General features: G+C 47.5%; 1 protein-coding gene across 4 annotated transcripts in view; it reads left to right on the top strand.

Moving 5' to 3' along the window:
* LOC125454451 (anion exchange protein 3) overlaps positions 1-21725 on the top strand; it is a 169663-nt gene that overhangs the window by 30900 nt on the left and 117038 nt on the right. For 3 of the 4 annotated variants that reach the window (XM_059647564.1, XM_059647565.1, XM_059647563.1), the window contains exons 4-6: positions 1122-1405; positions 2355-2461; positions 3614-3837. In XM_059647564.1, coding sequence (XP_059503547.1) covers positions 1122-1405; positions 2355-2461; positions 3614-3837 — 615 coding nt within the window. Of the gene's footprint in view, positions 1-1121; positions 1406-2354; positions 2462-3613; positions 3838-6074; positions 6306-21725 lie in introns of those variants that run through there. The other variant, XM_048535249.2, reaches the window with a different exon arrangement.

The raw sequence follows: 21725 nt of genomic DNA, 5'->3' as shown, positions 1-21725 counted from the left end.
GATCATGGTTGATCTCTGAGCTCAGTACCAAAAACCTGCCCTCTCCCATATCCCTTGATCCCTTTAGCCACAAACGGTTTATCTTGGAACACATACTTTGGCTTCAGCCACTTTCTGAATTCACTAGTTCCACAGGCTCACCGCTCTCTGGGTGAAGACATTTCTCCTTATCTCCTTCCCCTATGACCCCTGGTTCTGGTCTCCTCTGCCATCAGGATCTTCCATCCTGCCTCTAACCCGTTTAGTCATGTTAGAATTTTATAGCCCTTAGAAGTTTGTGGCTTTCAAATATTTCTCTAATTCCCCCTTTGGAAAGTTCCTGTTCAATCTGTTTCCATCATTCTTTCAGGCAGCATCCTCCAGGCCTCAAGGACTTGCCATGAGAAAGGATCAACCCCTTAACATTTTACCAATAATTTTAATTCCATTGAATCTCTGGTTACATGCAATTCCACTTCTGAAAACAGTTTTTCCTCAATTACTCCAACACTCCCGTTCTTAGTAAGAAAGGATTGGACAATCTGATTCCTTGGATGACAGGTCTGACGTAGATACAGAGATTGGATTGGTGAGGGTGGAGCTATGTTCGCTGGAGTTTTGAAGAATGAGGGGGAATCTCATAGAAGCCAATAAAACTGCAACTGTATTAGACAGGATAAAAGCAGGAAGGACGTACCCAATGGCCGGGGAGACCAAACCAGCCGTCAGATATGGGGTGGGCCACTCAGGCCTAAGATGAGGAGAAAGGCCTTCACCCAGACAGTAGGGAGCCTGTGGAATTCTCTGTCAGGAAGTGGTTGGGGCCAAAACATTGAAAATTTTCAAGAAGGAGTTGGATATAGCTCTTAGGACTAAAGGGATCAAAGGGTGTGGGGGAGAAAGCAGGAACAGGGGACTTAGTTAGATGATCATCCATGATCATATTGAATGGTGAAGCAGGCATGAAGAGCAGAATGGTCTACTCCTACTTTTTATGTTACCATGCATTTGTGGGTGTAGTGAGATATGGTAGTGTGGGGGCTGGCTCTCTGTGTGAGCAGAAAGACAAACAGGCTCCAGTTTTGCTGTTCGATTCACTCCTCCATCCTGTCATACTCAATGCCACTGTGTGCAATCTCTAGATCATCGACACACATCACACCACATTCACCATCCGCTCTCCACTCGCCTACCACACCACACACGCCTCAGGAGGAAGCTCCCTCGCCCAGAACGCAGCAAGAAGAAGAGGAGAAAAAAGAAAAAGACTTCAGTTCCTCCTTCAGAGGGCACGCCCACCATCCAGGAAGTGGATGAGGAGGAGGAAGAGCCTTCGGAGGGGGAAACCCAGGACAGGGATCTGTCGGGAAGCGAAGAGATGCATGACCCACCAAAGGCTGATACATTGGACAGCAGCTACTTGGGAGTGAGTTACTGACTGGGTTCTAATAGCGGGGGTTCTGGGCAGTTTATGTACATGAAGAAATACAGATACCTGGGAATGGGTTACTGATTGGAATGTAATCAAGGGGCTCAGTGTGTATGTATATCTAGTATTGCAGATTTATCATAGAATCCCTGCAGTGTGGAAACAGGCCATTTGGCCCAGCAAGCCCACACCAACTCCCCAAGACCATGCCACCCAGCCCCAAACCCCTACCCTTTCCCCTGTAACCCTGCGTTTTCCCATGGCTAAAACACCTGACTTTCACATCCCTGAACACTAGGGGTAATTTAGCACGGCCAGTCACCCTAACCTGCACATCTTTGGACTGTGGGAGGAAACCGGAGCACCTGGAAGAAACCCACACAGACACGGGGAGAATGTGCAAACTCCACACAGACAGTCGCCCGAGGGCGGAATTGAACCCAGGTCCCTGATTCTGTGAAGCAGCAGTGCTGACCCCTGAGCCACCACGCCACCCTGATACCTGGGCGTGAGTTACAGACTGGAATTTAATTGGAGGAGGGGATTTCAGGTGGTGCATTCATGGAATAATAGACTCTCAGGCATGAGCTACAGACTAGAATCGAATAGAAAACATTTATTTATAGTATATTATAGTATAGCTAAATCTTGGGAATGTATCTTCTTTACTTCCCTCTCTTGGCTCTTTACAGCAGCTTCTCTTTTTATTTTTGGTAAGCAATAATTTTGGCCAAGCTGTAAAATTTCACCTTCGCCTCCTTTGATCTGAGGAAAACAACAGCAGTTTCTCTCCGCTTCCAATCCTTCTGGACAAGGGTTTATGACAGGGAGGTGTTTGACTGGGGCTGGAGTGGGAGGACGGGGCAGGAGGGGAGCCCAGGGGGCAATTAGGAAATCAGCAGCTATGTGGCATGTTTGTGCGATGTTCTCTTTCATATTTTCACAGACCCGCCTCAGATCAACGGAATCAACCGAGTCCCTGATGACTCAGCAACAGACTCGAGACTGTGACCAGCAGCAGCCATGGCAATGCCACACAGGACTGACAGGGAGGTAAGATGTGGTCCCAAATGCAAGGCAATCTTTGTATGTGACACAGAGCCAAAGAGTCGGAGAGATCTACCGCACCGGGAAAAGGCCCTTCAGCCCATCATACCCGTGCCAGCAAGTCCCTGACCATCAGTTGGCATTGGGGGTTTATGTTCAGCAAACCCCTGCCCAAAGTAAATACCTGAGAATCCTGCTCCTGTTCACCAGCTTTAATGACCGCTGCCTGCAAAGACACGGCCTCAGGGCTGGCCTCAAATGTCCCACCTTCGGTCACTTCGCTGGAAAGACTGCATGGAAGCTGGAGGGGTAGTGGGGCAAAGGTAGAGAATGCTTGGAGAAACTCAACAGGTCTGGCAGCATCAGTGGAGAAACAGAGTTAACGTTTGAATCTGATGCGACAGTTCTTCAGGAGTTCTGAGAGTTCGTGGGACATGAAACACATTGTATGAAAACGCTTTTTCTTGTTTTATTCACTTGTTGGATGTGGTTCTGGCTGGGCCCAGCATTTCTTGCCCATCCCTAATTGCCCCTTGAGAAGGTGGTGGTGAGCTGCCTTCTTGAACTGCTGCAGTCCACCTACAATGCCCTTAGGGGGAGAATTCCAGGTTTTTGACCCAGCAACAGTAAAGGAACAGCGATATATTTCCAAGTCAGGATGGGGAGTGACTCGGAGGGGAACTTGCAGCGGGTGGTGTTCCCATGTATCTGCTGCCCTTGTCCTTCTGGATGGAAGTGGTCATGGGTTTGGAAGGTGCTGTTTGAAGATCTTTGGTGAGTTTCTGCAGTGCATCTTGTAGATAGTGCACACTGCTGCGACTGAGTGTCAGTGGTGTAAAGAGTTGGATGTTTGTGGATGTGGTGCCAGTCAAGCGGCTGCTTTGTCTGGGATGTTGATCTTCTTGAGTGTTGTTGGAGCTGCAAGCATCCAGGCAAGTATTGACTCTTTTGCTGATTCCCTTAAATTGACCCATCCCAAAATCTCAACACGTCCGCCAATATCTTTAGCTCAAAGCCAAAGGTGCCTATGGAAGCTACCATTCCTCATCACTCAGATCCCCAGACAGTTGTAGTGTTTCTAATCCATCAAACCAATCCCTGAATCAAAGCTGAATTTTAAAATGTTTGGTTTTTTTTGTCACCTCCACACCCCGGCAGCTTTCTGAAACCTCTACAGGATTGCCTCGAGTCCTCCCTGAGGAGTCCTGACAGACAGAAGGACCATCCCCGGATTGCGAGTGGCCCGAGAGCATGCTACGATCTGCGGGAACGGATTTGCAATGGCAGTATGACTGCGCTTGGAGTCACAGTGTACCAGAAAGTGCCGACCGATGATGCAGAAGCACAAATGCTCGCTAGCGCTGACCTGGACTACATGAAAAGTAAGAAACTGCTGGGACTGGGACAGGCAGAGACTAACAAATAGAGATGAGGCACTAAGTATTATTAACTGGATCAAACCCCCCACAGAACAAATTGAAGATGTAGCTTGGACCATAACTTTTATCTTATTTAGAGGCACGTTGCATTCCAGATGTGATTCGATTGGCCAAACTTGTCGGCTTTAAGCAAAACGTATTTTATTCTCACACCACAATTAAAATACAAACAAAAAAATGAAGAATCAGCATAATTCTATCAAAATACTTCACAAAGTAATATGTATTTTACATACAACTCATCAACTGCTCTAATACAGCAGCATCCCATTAACACACCCTTGGCAAAGGCAAGTTCAGCAAAACTGATTCCCTCACTTGCTATCTCTTCCAGTCCAGGAGAAGGAGCATCAACAGAATGAGTCTAGCAGCAGAGAGAGAACTTGAGCTTTTTCTCAGTAGCAGAGAGAGCTGTATCTGGCAGCTTCAATACCAAAACCCCCAACTGAACGCAAAACCTAAAACCCTGGGCCTGTGTGAGCCTGACTCCGCCCACTCATGTTTCTTTTGTCTACTTCTTTTAAAAAAAGCCCAAAGCTATTTATTTACTCTGCAGGCACCTGAACACCAGGATTACAACACCTCTCTTTGAGGGAAATTGTATTGGACAAATCCCTCTTAAAGGCACATGGCATCACATAAACTCATCTACAAGGATAAGGTTCAGCGAAAACACATTAATAACAAACATCAATAATTCACTGTTGACACACAAGTATAGCATGCAGTTAAAACACACAGCAATAACGCATTGCAAACAGGTGCATGAATTAGGAGCAAGAGAAGGCCATTCAGCCCCTCAAGCCTGCTCTGCCATTCAAAAAGAACACGGCATCTCTGATTGTGACTTTGCAATGTGCAGATTTACAGGGGATTTGAGGTAATCTGAATCACCCAGAAGGTAGTTGGGGATCTGGAGGGTAGTTGAGGCGGTAAAGCTCAGAACCTTTATAAAGTACATGGATGAACAGTTGGTGTCACACAAGCATGTCACACAGTGAAAATCCTTGATGATCTCCCACAATGGAAAAACGCAGGGATAATGTGGATCCAGAATTTCACAGATGTATGACAGTTGTCTCTACTCTGTCTTCCAATGGCTGGCCTTTAAAGGCATGAACATTGATAATGAGATGTAACAGAGTCAAGAGCATTTCACTGTGTATTCCAGATGAGGGTGCATCACTTTGAAGTGAAAAGCAGGAGATTTAGAGGGGATCTGAGGAAATATTTTTCTTCCTGAGGTTGTGAGGGGCTGGAATACACTAAATAAAAACCCCCCACAAAGAACAGTGGATGCTGAAAATCAGAAACAAAGGCAGAAATTGCTGGAGAAGCGCAGCAGGTCTTGCAGCATCTGTGGAGAGAAAGCAGAGTTAACATTTTGAGTCACTGGTCCCTTACAGCATGGAAGCAGGAGAGAGAAGGGGAAACAGGAAGCGTGGGTGGTAATGAAAGCAAACTCTATTGGAGGAGAATTTTTGGGAGGAGTTTGAAATTATGTGCTTTTTACTTTTAAATTTATTCATGAGGTTTGCCCTCTCTGGGCTAGGCTAGAATTTATTCCACATTACTAATTGCCCACAGGGCAGTTCGGAATTAATCTTATTGCTGTCGGTCTGGTCGTACCAGGTAAGGATGGCGGATTTACTGCCCCAAAATATGTCAGTGAACCAGACCTGTTTTTAACAACATCGCAAGTTATTATATGGTCATCACAAAGCCTGTTTTTCACTCCAACTTGTTACTGAGTTCAAATTTCACCATCTGCCCATTGGTGGCATTCGAGTCAATGCCCCCAGAACAGTAGGTGGGAGGTTCTGGATTAATGGTGCAGAAACATGTCCACCAACATCCCCCTCCAACCTTCGAGGTGGTTCTGTGGAGAGAAGGTAATGGTGATTTGGATGAGGGAGAGTTAACAGTTGAGAGAGAGATAGGGTGATGGGCCAGCCTGGTGGATGTGGTTACCAAAGGGTTACTGGTTGAAAATGCCAAAGCGCAGCCCATTGATCGGGGAACAGGGTATTGGATTGGAAACTGACATCATGGAAGTGGAATGAAAGCCTCGGGGACACGAACAGTCAGCCACAGCAGTGCCTCTCATCTCAACGTCAGCTTGTTCGATGATAACCCCACCACCTTCCCATTCACCTCCCTGAAGCCCATTGCGACTCAGAGAGGAGTAACCAAAGCACCTCGGTGCGAAGGTACTTCCAACATTGATGCCTGAGCTGAGGCCCCCTGCTGTGTGAAGACGATGGACACAGAAGAGTCTTCTGAGGACAAGGAAGCAGGGACGAGCACCTTTGAACTCATTGGAAATGAAGACTTTGAAGAATTTGCCCTTGAGTTTGATGATTGTGACCTTTGGGAGTCGATTAACAGCTATCTGCAAGACACCGAGGAGAGTAAGTAGCAATTGTTAAAGTTCTTTGTCTTAAAAACAAGCTGGGAAATCACTAACCTTCAAATGTCAAAAGTTTATTCGAAAATCTTTACATGTGCCTCTAATTGCTATCCATCCTGAAAGGTTAATGGCTGATGTGTCAGATGGAAATTTGGCCAATAATTAGCACAAAAATGAAGTGAAACAACCAGTTAATCACTCTGAGATAACAAAGTGTGAAGCTGGATGAACACAGCAGGCCAAGCAGCATCTCAGGAGCACTGTTCATCCAGCTTCACACTTTACTATCTTGGATTCTCCAGCATCTGCAGTTCCCATTATCACAGTTAATCACTCTGTTTGGGTGAGGTTGAATAGTTGGTTACAATGTCAGAGAACGCTCCTCTCATCAGTGATGGTCAGAGAATCTCAAACAACCAGCACATAGATCCCTGTTGAATGTCTTATCTGACAGCTGGCATCTCTGAGGCAGTAGATATTTCTTATTTCTGACCCTCTGACAGTGCGGCACTCCCTCAGCACTGGCCCTCCACCAGTGCAGCACTGCCTCAGCACTGACCCTCCGGAAGTGCAGCACTCCCTCAGTACTGACCCTCCAACTGTGTGGCGCTCCCTCAACACTGACCCTCCGGCAGTGCAGCACACTTTCAGTAGTGACCCTGCAAAAGTGCAGAGCTTTAGTATTTAATCATTTGTGAGACACTGATGCCACTGTCTGGCCCAACATTTATTGCCCCATCCCTAGTTGCCTCCTTGACAAGGTGGGGGTGAGCTGCCTTCTTGAACCCCTGCAGTCCTCCAGCTGTGGGTTGACCCACAATGCCCTTAGGGAGGGAATTCCAGCTTTGACCCAGTGACAGTGAGGGAACAGCGATGTATTTCCTAGACAGGACGGTAAGAGGCTCGGAGGGGAACTTGCAGGGGGTGGTATTCCCGTGTATCTGCTGCCCTTGTCCTTCCAGATAGAAGTGGTCATGGGTTTTGAAGTTACTGCTTGAGGATCTTTGGTGAATTTCTGCAGTGCATCTTGTCAATAGTACACACCACTGCTACTGAGCGTCAGTGGTGGAGGGAGTGGGATGTTTGTGGATGTGGTGCCAATCAAGCAGCTGCTTTGTCCTGGATGGTGTCAAGCTTCTTGAGTGTTGTTGGGGCTGCACCCATCCAGGCAAGTGGGGAGTATTCCATCACACTCCTGACTTGTGCCTTGTAGATGGTAGACAGGCTTTGAGGAGTCAGGAGGTGAGTTACTCACTGCAGTATTCCCAGCTTCTGGCCTGCTCTTGTAGCCACTGTGTTTATGTGACAAGTCCAGTTAAGATTCTGCTCGATGCTAATCCCATTGTTAATTGTGGGAAATTCTGTCATAGTGACGCCTTTGAATGTCATGGGGCAGTGGTTACATTATCTCAGTGAAAATCCTTGATGATCTCCCACAACGGGAAAACGCAGGGATAACGTGGATCCAGAATTTCACAGATGTATGACGGTTGTCTCTATTCTGTCCTCCAATGGCTGGCCTTTAATGGATTGCACATTGGCATTGAGATGTAACAGAATCAAGAGCATTTCACTGTGTATTCCCGAATGAGGGTGCATCACTTTGAAGTGAAAAGCAGGAGATTTAGAGGGGATCTGAGGAAATATTTTTCAACCTGAGGTTGTGAGGGGCTGGAATACACTAAATAAAAACCCCCCACAAAGAACAGTGGATGCTGAAAACCAGAAACAAAGGCAGAAATTGCTGGAGAAACTCAGCAGGTCTTGCAGCATCTGTGGAGGGAAAGCAGAGTTAACATTTTGAGTCACTGGTCCCTTACAGCATGGAAGCAGGCTGGAGAAGGGGAAACAGGAAGCGTGGGTGGTAATGAAAGCAAACTCTATTGGAGGAGAATTTTTGGGAGGAGTTTGAAATTATGTGCTTTTTACTTTTAAATTTATTGGTTATGGCTGTTGTTTGGCATTTGTGTGGCACGAATGTCACTTGCCACTTGTCAGCCCGAGCCTGGATATTGTCCAGATCTTGTTGCATTTGGACATGGACTGCTTCAGTATCTGAGGAGCCACGAATGGTGCTGAACATTGTATAATCATCGGCGAACGTCTCCACTTTTGATCTTATAGTCAGTGATGAAGCAGGTGAAGGTGGTTAGGTCTGGCACCTTACCCTGAGCAACTCCTGCAGAGATATCCTGAAGCTGATTGACTGACCTCCAATAACCACAACCATCTTCCTTCGTATCAGGTCTGGCTCTAACCAGCAGAGAGTTTGTCCCCTTGTAACCATTGATTCCAGTTTTGCCAGGGCTCCGTTGCACCACACTCAATCAAATGTTGGGGGCTGTCACTCTCACCTGGCCACTGCATCCTCAGCACTGGTTCTCAATCAGTGTCACGCTCCCTCACTACTGACCCTCTGACAGTACAGTACAGTGCTCCCTCTGCACTGACCCTCCAGCAGTGTAGCACTCCCTGAATACCAACTCTGACAATGCAGCACTCCTTCAGTATTGATCCTATTGCAGTGCAGAGCTCCTCCTGAGCCAAACTGAAATAAGTTAGGAACATTGGCACATAGGAACATAGGAATTAGGAGTGGCTGTCGGCAATTCAGCCTTTCGAGCCTCGTCTGCCATTTAACATGATTGAGACTGATTTTATCCTGGTCTCAACTGCACTCTCCTTCCTGCTCCCCATTGCCCTTTATCCCCTTTTCATCAGAAAGGTACCTTTTTTTTTCTTGAATCAGTTGATTGATTCCACCTCTGCTGCGCTCTGGGGCAGTGAGTTCCACAGATTCGCAACCCCCTGAGAGAAATAGTTTTTCCTTATCTCAGTTTTGAACCTATCTCCTCTCACTCAATATCTATGACCTCTTGTCGAAAGCTGCCCCACAAAGAAGAACATCTGTTCAACATTCACCTTATCAATCCCCTTTAACATTTTAAAAGCCTCAATCAGGCCTCCCCTCATTTTTCTGAACTTCGGCGAGTATAAGCCCAAGCTATTCAACGGCTCCTCATATGACTTCCCTTTCAGCCCTGGAATCAACCTGGTCAACCTCAACTGGTGCCACCACATCCTTCCCCAAGTAAGGAGACCAAAACTGGACAAAATATTCCAGGTGGTCTCACCAACACCTTATGTACTGGTAACAACACTACTTTTATAATCCAGCCTTTTGCAATAAATGCTGGGATTCAGTTTGGCTGTCTTAATACAAAATGCACCTCTGTACACACTTCCTGAGATTAATGTCCAAGGGCACCCAGATCCCTCTGCACTGACGCACTTTGAATCTGCTTCCCATTTAAATAATAATTTTTACTTTTACATTCCTGGCCAAAATGGAGAGCCTCATACTTATCCACGTTAAACTCCATCTGCCAAATTCTGGCCCATTCTCCCAGCCGATCAATATCTGTCTGTAAACTCTCACATCACGGTCTACTTTCCCTCCTAGTTTCATATCATGTGTGAATTTTGCTCCAAAACTCTCTGCCCTCACATGCAGATCATTCACACAGATTGTAAATAGTTGAGGCGTGAAAACTGAACCCTGCAGTACCCCACGAGTTATAGTTTGTCATTCAGAGAAGGACTCATTTATCCCAACCCTCTGATTTCTGTCAGCCAGCCAATCCTCTATGCAAGCCAATACTCAACCCTTTGCACCCTGGGATCTAGTTTTCTAGATCAGTATTTCATGTGGCACCTTGTCAAATGCAATCTTAGTATGCCGCATTCAAGTTTTCCATTGATAAAATCAAACCCCGATAACAGGAGTATCCAGCTCTCTGACTCTGGCACTGGTTAGTATATGCATCATCATTGAGGAGCTGCACTGTAGCAGTTCACTACAGCTCCATCCATAGCTTCCTCTCCCTAACCCATAGCCTCAACCACCTGTAAGATCAAAGACAATAGGAACTTCACCACCTTCCAAGATCCCCTCAAGTTACACACTGTTCTGACTTGGTGATAAAACAGTGAACTGTTGAAGTTAATAAAATGTGAGGCTGGATGAACACAGCAGGCCAAGCAGCATCTCAGGAGCACAAAAGCTGACGTTTCGGGCCTAGACCCTTCATCAGAGAGGGGGATGGGGGGAGGGAACTGGAATAAATAGGGAGAGAGGGGGAGGCGGACCGAAGATGGAGAGTAAAGAAGATAGGTGGAGAGAGTGTAGGTGGGGAGGTAGGGAGGGGATAGCTCAGTCCAGGGAAGACGGACAGGTCAAAGAGGTGGGATGAGGTTAGTAGGTAGTGGGGAGTGCGGCTTGGGGTGGGAGGAAGGGATGGGTGAGAGGAAGAACCGGTTAGGGAGGCAGAGACAGGTTGGACTGGTTTTGGGATGCAGTGGGTGGGGGGGAAGAGCTGGGCTGGTTGTGTGGTGCAGTGGGGGGAGGGGACGAACTGGGCTGGTTGAGGGATGCAGTAGGGGAAGGGGAGATTTTGAAACTGGTGAAGTCCACATTGATACCATTAGGCTGCAGGGTTCCCAGGCGGAATATGAGTTGCTGTTCCTGCAACCTTCGGGTGGCATCATTGTGGCAGTGCAGGAGGCCCATGATGGACATGTCATCCAGAGAATGGGAGGGGGAGTGGAAATGGTTTGCGACTGGGAGGTGCAGTTGTTTTTTGCGAACTGAGCGGAGGTGTTCTGCAAAGCGGTCCCCAAGCCTCCGCTTGGTTTCCCCAATGTAGAGGAAGCCGCACCGGGTACAGTGGATGCAGTATACCACACTGGCAGATGTGCAGGTGAACCTCTGCTTGATGTGGAATGTCATCTTGGGGCCTGGGATGGGGGTGAGGGAGGAGGTGTGGGGACAAGTGTAGCATTTCCTGCGGTTGCAGGGGAAGGTGCCGGGTGTGGTGGGGTTGGAGGGCAGTGTGGAGCGAACAAGGGAGTCACGGAGAGAGTGGTCTCTCCGGAAAGCAGACAGGGGAGGGGATGGAAAAATGTCTTGGGTGGTGGGGTCGGATTGTAAATGGCGGAAGTGTCGGAGGATAATGCGTTGTATCCGGAGGTTGGTAGGGTGGTGTGTGAGAACGAGGGGGATCCTCTTGGGGCGGTTGTGGCGGGGGCGGGGTGTGAGGGATGTGTCGCGGGAAATGCGGGAGACGCGGTCAAGGGCGTTCTCGATCACCGTGGGGGGAAAGTTGCGGCCCTTAAAGAACTTGGACATCTGGGATGTGCGGGAGTGGAATGTCTTATCGTGGGAGCAGATGCGGCGGAGGCGGAGGAATTGGGAATAGGGGATGGAATTTTTGCAGGAGGGTGGGTGGGAGGAGGTGTATTCTAGGTAGCTGTGGGAGTCGGTGGGCTTGAAATGGACATCAGTTACAAGCTGGTTGCCTGAGATGGAGACTGAGAGGTCCAGGAAGGTGAGTGATGTGCTGGAGATGGCCCAGGTGAACTGAAGGTTGGGGTGGAAGGTGTTGGTGAAGTGGATGAACTGTTCGAGCTCCTCTGGGGAGCAAGAGGCGGCGCCGATACAGTCATCAATGTACCGGAGGAAGAGGTGGGGTTTGGGGCCTGTGTAGGTGCGGAAGAGGGACTGTTCCACGTAACCTACAAAGAGGCAGGCATAGCTGGGGCCCATGCGGGTGCCCATGGCCACCCCCTTAGTCTGTAGGAAGTGGGAGGAGTCAAAAGAGAAGTTGTTGAGTGTGAGGACGAGTTCAGCTAGGCGGATGAGAGTGTCGGTGGAGGGGGACTGGTCGGGCCTGCGGGACAGGAAGAAGCGGAGGGCCTTGAGGCCATCTCCATGCGGAATGCAGGTGTACAGGGACTGGACGTCCATGGTGAATATGAGGTGTTGGGGGCCAGGGAATTGGAAGTCCTGGAGGAGGTGGAGGGCGTGGGTGGTGTCACGGACGTAGGTGGGGAGTTCCTGGACCAAAGGGGAGAAAATGGAGTCCAGATAGGTGGAGATGAGTTCGGTGGGGCAGGAGCAGGCTGAGACGATGGGTCGACCAGGGCAGGCAGGTTTGTGGATTTTGGGAAGGAGATAGAAACGGGCCGTGCGGGGTTGGGGAACAGTGAGGTTGGAGGCTGTGGGTGGGAGGTCCCCTGAGGTGATGAGGTCGTGAATGGTGTTGGAGATGATGGTTTGGTGCTCGGGTGTGGGGTCATGATCGAGGAGGCGGTAGGAGGTGGTGTCGGAGAGTTGGCGTCTGGCCTCGGCGATGTAGAGGTCAGTGCGCCATACTACCACTGCGCCACCCTTGTCTGCGGGTTTGATGGTGAGGTTGGGGTTGGAGCGGAGGGCTGCCCGTTCTGCGGGGGAGAGGTTGGAGTGGGTGAGAGGGGTGGAGAGGTTGAGGCGGTTGATGTCTCGACGGCAGTTGGAGATGAAGAGGTCGAGGGAGGGTAGGAGGCCTGGGGGTGGTGTCCAGGAGGAGGACTTGTGTTGGAAGCGGGTGAAGGGGTCATTGGAGGGAGGGTTAGGTTTCCCGCGACACATCCCTCACACCCCGCCCCCGCCACAACCGCCCCAAGAGGATCCCCCTCGTTCTCACACACCACCCTACCAACCTCCGGATACAACGCATTATCCTCCGACACTTCCGCCATTTACAATCCGACCCCACCACCCAAGACATTTTTCCATCCCCTCCCCTGTCTGCTTTCCGGAGAGACCACTCTCTCCGTGACTCCCTTGTTCGCTCCACACTGCCCTCCAACCCCACCACACCCGGCACCTTCCCCTGCAACCGCAGGAAATGCTACACTTGTCCCCACACCTCCTCCCTCACCCCCATCCCAGGCCCCAAGATGACATTCCACATCAAGCAGAGGTTCACCTGCACATCTGCCAATGTGGTATACTGCATCTACTGTACCCGGTGCGGCTTCCTCTACATTGGGGAAACCAAGCGGAGGCTTGGGGACCGCTTTGCAGAACACCTCCGCTCAGTTCGCAAAAAACAACTGCACCTCCCAGTCGCAAACCATTTCCACTCCCCCTCCCATTCTCTGGATGACATGTCCGTCATGGGCCTCCTGCACTGCCACAATGATGCCACCCGAAGGTTGCAGGAACAGCAACTCATATTCCGCCTGGGAACCCTGCAGCCTAATGGTATCAATGTGGACTTCACCAGTTTCAAAATCTCCCCTTCCCCTACTGCATCCCTCAACCAGCCCAGTTCGTCCCCTCCCCCCACTGCACCACACAACCAGCCCAGCTCTTCCCCCCCACCCACTGCATCCCAAAACCAGTCCAACCTGTCTCTGCCTCCCTAACCGGTTCTTCCTCTCACCCATCCCTTCCTCCCACCCCAAGCCGCACCCCCCACTACCTACTAACCTCATCCCACCTCTTTGACCTGTCCGTCTTCCCTGGACTGAGCTATCCCCTCCCTACCTCCCCACCTACACTCTCTCCACCTATCTTCTTTACTCTCCATCTTCGGTCCGCCTCCCCCTCTCTCCCTATTTATTCCAGTTCCCTCTCCCCATCCCCCTCTCTGATGAAGGGTCTAGGCCCGAAACGTCAGCTTTTGTGCTCTTGAGATGCTGCTTGGCCTGCTGTGTTCATCCAGCCTCACATTTTATTATCATTTAAGAGAAACCTGGATGAGCCCCTGAAGCACCACTGACTACAAGGCTATGGATCAAGTGTTGGGAAGGGGGATTAGAATGAGAAGTTGGTTTATGCAGCCAGCACAGTCATGATGGGCTGAATAGCCTTTTCCTGCGCTATAACTTTTCTATGATACCATAACCCTAAGCTGTAGGAGGTAGCAGGCCGCATTTCTCCTCCCTCACTCTCTTTCTCTAAGTCTCTCTCCTTGTTTTATCAACAGCCTGCTATGTGCTCTGGGGGAATTGATTTGAAATCAATGTGTGAAATTTTAACTGACTGTTTGCAGCTGCTGGGTGTTATTGAACACAATGTGTTGGGACTCGACAGAAAGAGTTAGAGGAGGTCAATGTGACTGACATTGATCTAGTTTACATCAAGCCCAGAGGATTAATACACGTAGGATCATTATTACTGAACTTGCTTTCCTTTAATTATCATGCTCCAAATCCCCTTTCGTCTAATCTTCCCCAACCCCATTACCCAGCAGAGGTTCTGTTTCCTTGCAGGGCCCTTTTGGACAGTGTTGGTTTAAGGTATAAACTCTAGACAACACAGGATTCTACTGTTAGGAGGGCTAAGCAACATCACAACATGTAACATAGATCATAGAATCCCTACAGTGTGGAAACAGGCCCTTCGGCCCAACAAGTCCACACCAACCCTCAAAGCACCCACCCAAACCCATCCCCCTATAACCCACCTGAGCTACACATCCTGAACACTACGGGCAATTTAGCATGGCCAATCCACCTAAGCTGCACATCTTTGGACTGTGGGAGGGAAGCAGAGCACCCGGAGGAAACCCACGCAGACACAGGGAGAACGTGCAAACTCCACACAGACACTCTCACTCTCACTCACCCTCTCTCCCTTTCTTTCACTCTCTTTCTTTCTTTGTCGCTTTCTTTCTTTCCCTTTTCCTCCATCTCTCTCTCTCACACTCTCTCAAAGACATGGAAACAGACCCTTCGGCCCAACTTGTCCATGCTGACCAGATTTCACAAACTAAGGTAGTCCCACATATCCGCATTTGGTCCGTGTCCCTCTAAATCCCTACTATTCATGTACCTGCTCAAATGTCTTTCAAATGTTATAACCACCACTTCCTCTGGCAGTTCATTCCACACACAAACCACACTCTGTGTGAAAAAGCTGCCCCTCAGGTCCCTTTTAAATTTTTCCCTTTTCATCTTAAAAATATGCCTCCTAGTTTGAACTCCCCCACAATATGGAAATGAGCATTGCTATTCGCCTTATCTCTACCCCTCATGATTTTATAAACCTCTATAAGGTCACCCTCAGCCTCCAATGCTCCAGGGAAAAAAGCCCCAGCCTATCCAGCCTCTTCCTATAACTCAAACCCTCCAGTCCTGACAAATCTTTTCTGAACCCATCCCAATTTAATAATATCTTTCCTATAGCAGACCAACCAGAATAGTACACAGTACTGCAAAAGTGGTCTCACCAATGTACTGTACAATCTCAACATGACATCTTAACTCCTATAGCCAATGGTCTGAGCAATGTTAAGAAGGCGTACAGTGTGTTAGGTTTTATTGGCAGAGGGATTGAGTTTCGGAGCCATGAGGTCATGTTGCAGCTGTACAAAACTCCGGTGCGGCCGCACTTGGAGTATTGCGTACAGTTCTGGTCACCGCATTTTAGGAAGGATGTAAAAGCATTGGAAAGTGTGCAGAGGAGATTTACCAGGATGTTGCCTGGTTTGGAGGGAAGGTCTTATGAGGAAAGGCTGAGGGACTTGGGCCTGTTTTCGTTAGACAGAAGAGTTAAGAGGTGACCTAATAGAGACATACAAGTTGATCAGAGGATTAGATAGGGTGGACAGTGAGAGCCTTTTCCTCAGATGGTGATGGCTAACACAAGGGGACATAAGTTTAAATTGAGGCGTGATAGATATAGGACAGATGTCAGAGGTAGGTTCTTTACTCAGAGAGTAGTAAGGGCATGGAATGCCCTGCCTGTAACAGTAGTAGACTCGCCAACTTTAAGGGCATTTAAATGGTCTTTGGATAAACATATGGATGATAAAGGAATAGTGTAGGTTAGATGGGCTTCAGTTTGGTTTCACAGGTCAGCGCAACATCGAGGGCCGAAGGGCCTGTACTGTGCTGTAATGTTCTATGTTCTATGAAGGCAAGTTGGCTAAATGCCTCCTTCATCACTGTGTCTACCTGTGACACAACTTCCAAAAAATTATGTCGCTGAACCCCTAGGTCTGTCTGTTCGACAACACTACCATTAACAAACTGGGGTGGCACAGTTGCTCAGTGGTCAGCACTGCAGCCTCACAGTACCAGGGATCCATGTTCGATTCCAGCCTCGGGTGACTGTCTGTGTGGAGTTTGCACGTTCTCCCCGTGTCTGCGTGGGTTTCCTCCCACAACCCAACCATGTGCAGGCTGGGTGGATTGGCCATGGGAAATTGCTCATGGTGCCCAGGCAGTTAGCTATGGGAATGCTGGATCATAGGCAGTAGTGGGGTGCTCTTCAGAGGTTTAGTGTGGACTTGATGGGCCAAATATCCTACTTCCAACTGTAAGGGTTCTATCTTCTACCTAAAATGCAATATCTCTTTCTCTCCGTGATACAGACTACGTGGTGCCAGGTTTTTTTTGTGTATTATGCATAGTAATGTCAGTAAGGTCTGTGATAGTTTAGCACTGTAAAAAACTGCCTAGATATTTAATTCAATAAGAACCCAACTTTCTCTGGTTGATATCGTACTACTTAGCAAGCAGAAAATTACAAAGCATATCATGACAGCTTAAAAGGCTCCCGAAAGTTCTTATGAAAGCTTTATAGTGGCGGCACATGGGCACTAATGGCTGAAAAAGTGACAGCTGTATGGTAGAAGGAGAAATGCCTTTCTCCTAATAGTCCATCAATAATCCATCAAGCTGTTTGAGCTCAGGTTACAAATACAACAAAAAACTAAAGACAACAAAGCTATACTGAAGCACAAGGAGTATGCTAGCCTCCTCGCTTTTAAAAATGTCTGTTTGCAAGAGGTCCAGGACAGCTCCAACATTTGAAAAGAAGTTTTTAAGCCCTGACAGTTTATAAATCAACAAAACGTGGAGCTGGATGAACACAGCAGGCCAAGCAGCTTGCTGTGTTCACCCAGTTCCCACACGTTGTTCTCTCAGATTCTCCAGCATCTGCAGTTTCCCATTATCTTTGAGTTTATAAGACAGCTTTGATATGAGAAAGCAATTCTGAAGTAAAACAGTATGAAAATAAAACTAAAAATGCCATGAGGTCATCATTGTTTTTTGTGTTATGATTGCCTGCTCCTGTTAAAAGGAAAGCAACATTTAATCATGGAGAAAAGAAAAGACAATGTAACAGTAAATTAGCAAAACAAAAACCAGGAATTAAAGATTGTCCCACTGGCATTTCAGAGACCATGAAGCTACACAATAAAGATGGAAAGCAAACATCTCACCATTGACTGGTACTCCATTGGCATTCTATCAGAAGTTCAGTTATTTAAAGAAAGAATCAGTCTTAATGGATCAACAGACACCTAACACATAAGCAGTTAAGCTCCTTCTCACTTTGGACATTGGAGACCTAAAGAAATAAAACTTTCCAGTATTTCTGACAATGACCATAAAGATCCTGAGAAGACATTTCGGATTTTAGAAAATCAACTTAAAATTCAAGTCAACATAACAAAGTGTGAAGCTGGATGAACACAGCAGGCCAAACAGCATCTCAGGAGCACAAAAGCTGCTGCTTGGCCTGCTGTGTTCATCCAGCTCCACACTTTGTTCTCTTGGATTCTCCAGCATCTGCAGTTCCCATTATCACTGTTAAAATTCAAGTCAACTTTGTGCACATTGGTTTGAGTCATGTGCCAAAAGCCAGGTACAACAATTGACCAATTTGCCATGAGGCATCAATGCAACGGTGAGGAATGTGACTTCACTGAACCTAGTTTAGCTGAATGGCTTATAGAAATGCATATGACATCACCAAATCTCTGGAAGACATTTCTGAATAAATCTAAATGAAATACCCTTGATATTGTACTAAAAGAACGACATACTTTTCAACTGTAACGGCAGACACATGGAACACCTGCAAGTTCCCCTCCAAGCCATTCACCAATCTCACTTGGAAATATATCACCGTTCCTTCACTGTTGCTGGGTCAAAATACTGGAATTTCCACCCTAAGGGCATTGTGGGTCAACCTACTGCAGGTGGATTGCAGTGATTCATGAAGGCAGCTCACCCCTACCTTCTCAAGGGGCAATTAGGGATGGACAAGGAATGCCGACACAGTCAGTGATGTCCACTTCCTGTGAAAGAATTAACGAAAGGAACATTCTTCACACAAAGGGAGTGGAAATTTAGAACTCACTTTTTCCAGAACACTTCTTGTGACAAAGCAGTGAATTGATGAGTTCAAAATGGATCTTGTCCTGCACAAGTTAGTGTTATGTTTCTCCTCCACTGTCCTGACTTGGAAACATATCGCTGTTCGTTCTCTGTCACTGGGTCAAAATCCTGGAATTCCCTCCCTAAGGGCATTGTGGGTCAACCCACAGCACATGGGCTGCAGCGGTGGTTCACGGAGGCAGCTCACCACCACCTTCTCAAGGGTCAGCTAAGGATGGTCAATAAACTGCTGGCCAGCCAGCAACGCATGCATATCATGAATGAGCCATGAAAATTACAGCTGGTCAGCATCAACTGCAGCTGCTTGACTCTGGACCAACTGTTACAATCATCAACAATTTCAGCAAAACATGAGACATGCCTCACCCACCATGAGTATTTTGTGATGGACGAAAGCTATGTTGTACGATGAGGACATTGGGCTAAAATATGCAAGAAATCCAAGTGCTCAGAGAAGCTCTATGCTGCACCGCAGCACAGGAAAACGAAGCAACTAAGGGCCAATGCCAAAGAAGTTCCTCAATTTCTGCCCATCACACACAAGCATATCATTGAAGTCCAAAAGGTAATGACAATGTTACAGCTTGCAGACAGTACATGGCTCAACTAGACGCAGTGCATGGGTGCTATCAGAAAAGCGGAAGCTTTTCCAAATGTAGTATCCCAAAAAGATTGGACAACATGTACTCTTTGCCAAAATCACCACTGGTGCAAGTAGCATCGATTTATTAAGGTATTCAAGCTGTGATTAGGAAACTGGTACAGCCTGGTACACTGCACACAAGATCAGCTACCTGCTGGCAACGGATCTGGCATCCCATCCGTTGGCATTATCCATCCTAAATGTGACTGCCGATCTTCAGGATAGACACCTGAATCCTATACTTCATTGAAACAGAGGGACTTTCCTTTATTGGTCTACCAGGATACACCACAACTACATGTCACTATGATGCACAAGGTGTCAATTCTGTCATACACCATAGATTCCTGTCCACAATATTGATCTCATTCAGACACAGAGAATGCTTGAGAAACTCAGGCACCCTGGCAGCTTCTGTCAAAGCAGAGAAGCAGAGATAACATTTCAAATCCAATCTGACAGTCCTTCAGGGTCTACTGCCATTCTGAAGAAGTCAGACTGGACTCTGTTCCTCTCTCTTCATAGACGCTGCCAGACCTGCTGAGTTTTTGCAGTGTTCTCCATGTTTGTTTCACATTTCAGACACCTGCAGCATTTTGCTTGTAACTGATTTCATTCATTGCGTTTGGAGGCAAGCAGAGCAGACTTTCCCACCACAGACATCAGGCTAACCGGTCTATAATGTCCTGTTTTCTCTCTCCCTCTTTTCTTGAAAAGTAGGACAACATTAGCCACCCTCCAATCCGCAGGAACTGATCCTGAATCTATTGAACATTGGAAAATGATTACCAATGCGTCCACGATTTCTAGAGCCACCTCCTTAAGTACCCTGGGATGCAAACCATCAGGTCCCGGGGACTTATCAGACTTCAGACCTAACGGTCTATCCTACACCATTTCCTGCCTAATATAAATTCCCTTCAGTTCGTCCATTACCCTCGGTCCTTCAGCCACTATTGCATCTGGGAGATTGCTTGTGTCTTCCCTAGTGAAGACAGATCCAAAGTACTTATTCAACTCTTCTGCCATTTCCTTGTTCCCCATAATAAATTCACTTAAAAAGAAAACAAAAATGGTTAAGACCCTTGAAGTCAGAAACGGGTGAATTTATTATGGGGAACAAGGAAATGGCAGATGAGTTGAATAGGTACTTTGGATCTGTCTTCACTAGGGAAGACACAAACAATCTCCCAGATGCAATAGTGGCTGAAGGACCGAGGGTAATGGACGAACTGAAGGGAATTTATATTAGGCAGGAAATGGTGTTGGATAGACCGTTAGGTCTGAAGGCTGATAAGTCACCGGGACCTGATGCTTTGCATCCCAGGGTACTTAAGGAGGTGGCTCTAGAAATCGTGGACGCATTGGTAGTCATTTTCCAATGTTCTATAGATTCAGGATCGGTTCCCGTGGATTGGAGGGCGGCAAATGTTGTCCCACTTTTCAAGAAAGGAGGGAGAGTAAACAGGAAATTGTAGACCGGTTAGCCTGACGTTGGTGGTGGGAAAGATGCTGGAGTCAATTATAAAAGATGAAATTATGACTCATTTGGATAGTAACAGAATAGGTCAGATCAGCATGGATTTACGATGGGGAAATCATGCTTGACTAATCTTCTGGAATTTTTTGAGGATGTATCTCTGAAGATAAACAAGGGAGAGACAGTGGATGTAGTGTACCTGGACTTTCAGAAAGCCTTTGATAAAGTCCCACATAGGAGATTGGTGAGCAAAATTAGGACACATGGTATTGGGGGCAAAATACTGAGTTGGATTGAAAATTGGCTGGCTGACAGGAAGCAGAGAGTAGTGATAAACGGGTCCCTTTTGGAATGGCAGGCAGTGACCAGTGACGTTCCACAAGGTTCGGTGCTGGGACCGCAGCTGTTTACAATATACATTAATGATATAGATGAAGGCAATAAAAGTAATATAGCAAATTTGCTCATGACACAAAGCTGGGTGGCAGTGTGAAACGTGAGGAGGATGATATGAGAATACAGGGTGACTTGACAGGCTAGGTGAGTGGAAGGATGCATGGCAGATGCAGTTTAATGTGGATAAATGTGTGGTTATCCACTTTGGCAAGAACGGGAAGGCAGATTACTATCTAAATGGAGTCAAGTTAGGTAAAGGGGAAGTACAACGAGATCTAGGTGTTCTTGTACATCACTCAATGAAAGCAAGCATGCAGGTACAGCAGGCAGTGAAGAGAGCTGCTGGCATGCTGGCCTTCATAACCAGAGGAATTGAGTATAGGAGCAAAGAGGTCCTTCTGCAAGGCCCTGGTGAGACCGCACCTGGAGTATTGTGTGCAGTTTAGGTCTCCCAATTTGAGGAAGGACATTCTTGCTATTGAGGGAGTACAGCGTAGGTTCACGAGGTCAATTCCCGGAATGGCGGGACTATCATATGTTGAAAGATTGGAGCAACTGGGCTTGTATACACCTGAGTTTAGAAGGATGAGAGGGGATCTGATTGAGGCGTATAAGATTATTAAGGGATTGGACACTCTGGAGGCAGGAAGCATGTTTCCGCTGATGGGTGAGTCCAGAGCCAGAGGACACAGTTTAAAAATAAGGGGTAGGCCATTTAGAACAGAGTTGAGGAGAAACGTCTTCACCCAGAGAGTGGTGGATATATGGAATGCTCTGCCCCAAAAGGCAGTGGAGGCCAACCCTCTGGATACTTTATTGAAAGAGATGGATAGAGCTCTTAAAGATAAGTGGAATCAAGGGTTATAGGGATAAGGCAGGAA

Source organism: Stegostoma tigrinum, chromosome 7 (assembly GCF_030684315.1).
Source record: "Stegostoma tigrinum isolate sSteTig4 chromosome 7, sSteTig4.hap1, whole genome shotgun sequence".
In the NCBI taxonomy this organism is placed as follows: domain Eukaryota; kingdom Metazoa; phylum Chordata; class Chondrichthyes; order Orectolobiformes; family Stegostomatidae; genus Stegostoma; species Stegostoma tigrinum.
The sequence above is the reverse complement of the archived record's forward strand: the minus strand, read 5'-3'. Positions and strand labels throughout refer to the sequence as shown.